Genomic DNA, 4,262 nt, shown 5'->3' on the forward strand with positions numbered 1-4,262 from the left:
TTATTTTATTTATTATTATACTATTATAAGCTTTTACTGTGATGGCGGCATGAAATGAACAAAGATGACAAATATTGTCAATCGCCATTGTATGCATGACAATTGATAACCAACCAAAAATATATGATTGTATCACCCCTACACATAGCAGCTGATCTCTCGCTCATGTTTGCTCATGGCCCATGTTTTTAAACAGACCAGCAGACCAGCCTTTTGAATACATTCGAAGTTTAGCGATGAACTGTAGTTACAATAATTTCAGATGTAAGTGTAATGCTGTATATTAAGTATCAACAATCATGACTATGCAGAAGTAACATGCATTTAAGAATATAAAACCTGAGAGAATTGATCTAGAAATTGAGTCTAGTTCCTTTTAAGCTGTTTTGTTAATTCATGACGATAATTTGAAGAATATGGAGGTGGCTTTGCATTTTCTTTTTGTTTTGTAAGTGTATCGACACTCTCTACACTGAAAATGAGAATTTTTCGTTAATTTATCAGGCCCCTTAGCCGGTTAAAAGTTGAAAATCTGGCCCCAACAGAATGCAGTTGAACAGCCTTGGTGTAGAGGACCAGCTGTTATTATGTAACTGGTGGCCTGGCAAAATCCCAAAGTGTCCTCTAGGTGGAAACTCACTGACAATATGACATCTGGCAATCTTGACCTTGTGGGTATTTCAATAACCACCACAGACACAGCTTCTTCACTTGTAGCATGGATGGTCCTGTGCCACATACCAAGTAGGTACTGTGTACTCGCTCAAATACTGAATAAGTACTGAACGAGTAAAAAAAAAAAAAGCAGAAATAAGAAAGATGTACCATTCATCGCATTGCAATATTAATTGCAGAGTTAACATTAAGTGATTTATTATCTAATTGCATTAACATGATTTAGTTGTGATTGAGTTCTAATAGAGTTTTGGTTTCTCATTAGCAGATATTTTGATGGAAATGTGTGTAACATATATAAAAACACAGTTATAGTATAAAAAACAAATGATTATTTTGTGATAAAATCAATCAATCAATAGCTAAATAACATCCAAATAAATATCAAAGGCAATTTAATCTATTTGCAATCCTTAAATGCTTATACATGTGTTCCAAATAATTGTTGGAAATGATAGATGAACGTACATAAGTTTTCATTTATTTTGTTTTTGTTATACTTGTATAAATAATGAGTCACTAAAATAAAGGCACTGTGTGCAGTATGTGTAGCTATTTCTTCCCATGGATCTGGTGAACTGGGTTTTTTAGTAGTTGTATTTAGTAAATAGATGAGATATTGAGATATTTAGTTCACAAACAGACAGACAAATGAAAAAGCTGTAAGATAACTATCTGGTCTCTTTCTGTAAACAAGATGCTCCCTCGCAGTTATCAGTACAATGCAAAATAATACTCTACGAGGCAGTTTTTCTTATTATGTTTGCTTTATTTATGGCATTTTGATGTCTGACACCTGTGTGGCATTTCATTATTGATGAGAGTCTTCCAGGGCAAATTGTTCTTTCAAAAGTTTCATGATGAGCGTTCTTCAGTGGCAAAACATCTGATGCTTTTGACAGCACAAAATCATTGTACCCTAAGTGAATCGCTCCCCTAAAGAACAAAGGCTAAGCAGGGATAGAGATAGATGGATGGATGAGATTTAGTCCTGATTTGTCCAGTTCACCCAGAGAGGATGTGCTTGACGAAGGAAGCATAGTTGATGCAACCATTCGCGTCTTCCTGTCCGGCCATCAGTCGGTCCACCTCATCCTCAGTCATCCTCTCACCCAGCGTGGCTAGCACATGGCGCAGCTCTGCCCCCATGATCGTGCCGTTACCCTCCTTGTCAAAAACTCTCAGACCTTCCACAAAATCCTCAAAGTTGCCTTGATCTTTGGCACGAGAGATGTGTTGCAGCATGGGCAAAAAGGTCTCAAAGTCCACCAGTTTAGAGGCCATGTCCTCCGGCCGGGGCTTGCCGAGCACCTTCAGCACATCTGCGTTGGTGGGGTTCTGGCCAAGGGCCCGCATCACATCCCCGCACTGGGCATACGTGATCTTCATCTCCCCGGTAGGCGTGCGGTCAAACAGGGTGAAAGCCTCCTTGAACTCCTCGATCTGGTCGGCTGAGTACTCAAGGGTGATGTTTTTGGGGTCGAAGTCGGGTTCCTTGGGCGCCTCGGGCTGCGGCTCCGGGGTCAGGGCCAGCTTGGCCATCGGAGTCGCATCCTTCTTGGGCTCTGGCTTTTTGGGCTCCGGTTTTTTTGGTTCAACCTTCTTGGGGGCCATGATGCTGAGAGATTTCTGAAGTGAACTGGTCTGGTGGTCTGCTGAGGAACGAGAAAATGTTGGAAGGAGGTGGAGGCGATTCCAAAGCACAGATAGGTACGGCCTCTGCTTTGCTTTTATATCTAGTAAGTCTGGGGAGGGGAGATGGGGCCAGATAACCATGTCCAGTGGCACACTATAAAAGGAAGAAACCTGAAATAGATCCGCTCTCCCTGGATGATGTCACTATGAGGTATTGTTCTCAGCTGCCATCATCTCGCCGACAGGGCTATTTACTGTCATTAGGGAGGGTCCAGCTGCATTAGGCCAAAAATGTCCTGTCTCAATGATGGACAAAGAGATCAGAGCATGGCCAATGCATCAGGAGATGAGGCTGAGTGACAAAAATAGCCCGGCTCATTAACTCCAAAAAGGCTGTGAATTTGTACGTTTGTGATATTACTTGTATTCATATCTTTGCTCTAACTCTGTTAAGAGATATACCGTTTTAACAGAAGACAGTCCCAATAAATATTAAGTGTTGGAATCCTTTTTTAATTATTATTTTAGAACTTCTCGTTGCAATGCTCATCACATTGTGACCTTTATAAAAATGAATTTACTTAATGTTAAATTTACTCAAATGAATTACTTTTATGTAATGGGAAAATAGATAAACAAAACACTGAACGATGATTCCCAAAAGCAAAGGAGGAAAACAACAAAAAAAGAGGTAGTATTACTGATACGGCCAAGTACCATAAACCCAATCAAGGGTGACTGATTTAAACAATTATTGAGATCATTTATGATAAAATAACAACAAAGAAGGATACCTGTGACTCTTCCAAGGTGACGAGGTAAAGTAGACCGCTGTTCCAGAGTCATTTACCCTGTGGATAAAGAATATGACCTTTGTTTTTGCATAAACGCATCATCAATAATCCCCTTAATTAAAATTATGATAAATGAATCAACTGGAAATCCATTTCATCTATAGGAGGGAGGGCATGTGTAAGACGCGCCATGCTGTGCCATGGTTTAATTTATCATGGCTACCCACACACACACATTTATCATTTTGTTTGTTAGGCAGCCCAACACTGCCATGGTCTGAGCACATTCACTCTTCTCTATTGGCCACGCCAGTCCTCTTCCAGTCTACACACACACACCATGAAGGATTGGCGTGAGTGTGTGTGTGTGTGTGTGTGTGTGTGTGTGTGTGTGTGTGTGTGTGTGTGTGTGTGTGTGTGTGTGTGTGTGTGTGTGTGTGATAGAAAGAGAGACCGTATACGCTTATTAATGTTCCTGCTCAGATTATTTTTTCTCTCCGCCTTACTTTGTCTCTGTGTGTCACATGGCCAGAATATTTGACGGTGTGTGTGTGTGTGTGTGTGTGTGTGTGTGTGTGTGTGTGTGTGTGTGTGTGTGTGTGTGTGTGTGTGTGTGTGTCCCACAAAAGAAAGCCTTCATACAACCTGCATGGATAAATGACTGAATGAAGTGGTTCATCGTGTCAAATTTCATTCAGTTCACTTGACTGGGTTACATTCACGCTAAGGGGGCCTGTCACCCCTCCCATCCAGAGTTTGAAATAATCGTTATAAATCAAACATGAATTAAAAACTGAGGTAGGAACATATTTATTTAGGTTTATTCACAAATGTATTTATTTATCTAATTGTATTTGTTTGTTATTATTATTTTCATTTTCATAATAATAATAATAATAATAATAATAATAATAATAATAATAATAATTGTTATTATTATTATTATTATTATTATTATTATTTAAATTAATTTATTTCTCTTTTATCGTGTTTGTTATGTTTTTATTTTTATTTTAGTTCTTCCGGTGAGAATCACTATTTTAACTGCAGTTGCTATCTCCAAAACATCAGACACTAGCTATTCTGAGAATATTGTTCGCCATCAAAAAGAATCCTAAATTTATACCCCAAAGCCTATACCTTTGGTTAGTCATTCCC

The 4,262-nt window shown here is 39.0% G+C and overlaps 1 protein-coding gene across 1 annotated transcript; it reads right to left on the reverse strand.

Annotated features, from left to right (window-relative positions):
• Positions 1-1,405: 1,405 nt before the first annotated feature.
• LOC307243261 (myosin light chain, embryonic) lies at positions 1,406-2,370 on the reverse strand. Its single transcript, XM_080017983.1, has one exon. It carries the CDS (start codon positions 2,287-2,289, stop codon positions 1,681-1,683), a length of 609 nt encoding a protein of 202 aa, XP_079874109.1. The 5' UTR covers positions 2,290-2,370; the 3' UTR covers positions 1,406-1,680.
• Between the last annotated feature and the right edge of the window lie 1,892 nt (positions 2,371-4,262).

This window comes from Zeus faber (assembly GCF_960531495.2).
Source record: "Zeus faber genome assembly, chromosome: 17".
Lineage (NCBI taxonomy): Eukaryota > Metazoa > Chordata > Actinopteri > Zeiformes > Zeidae > Zeus > Zeus faber.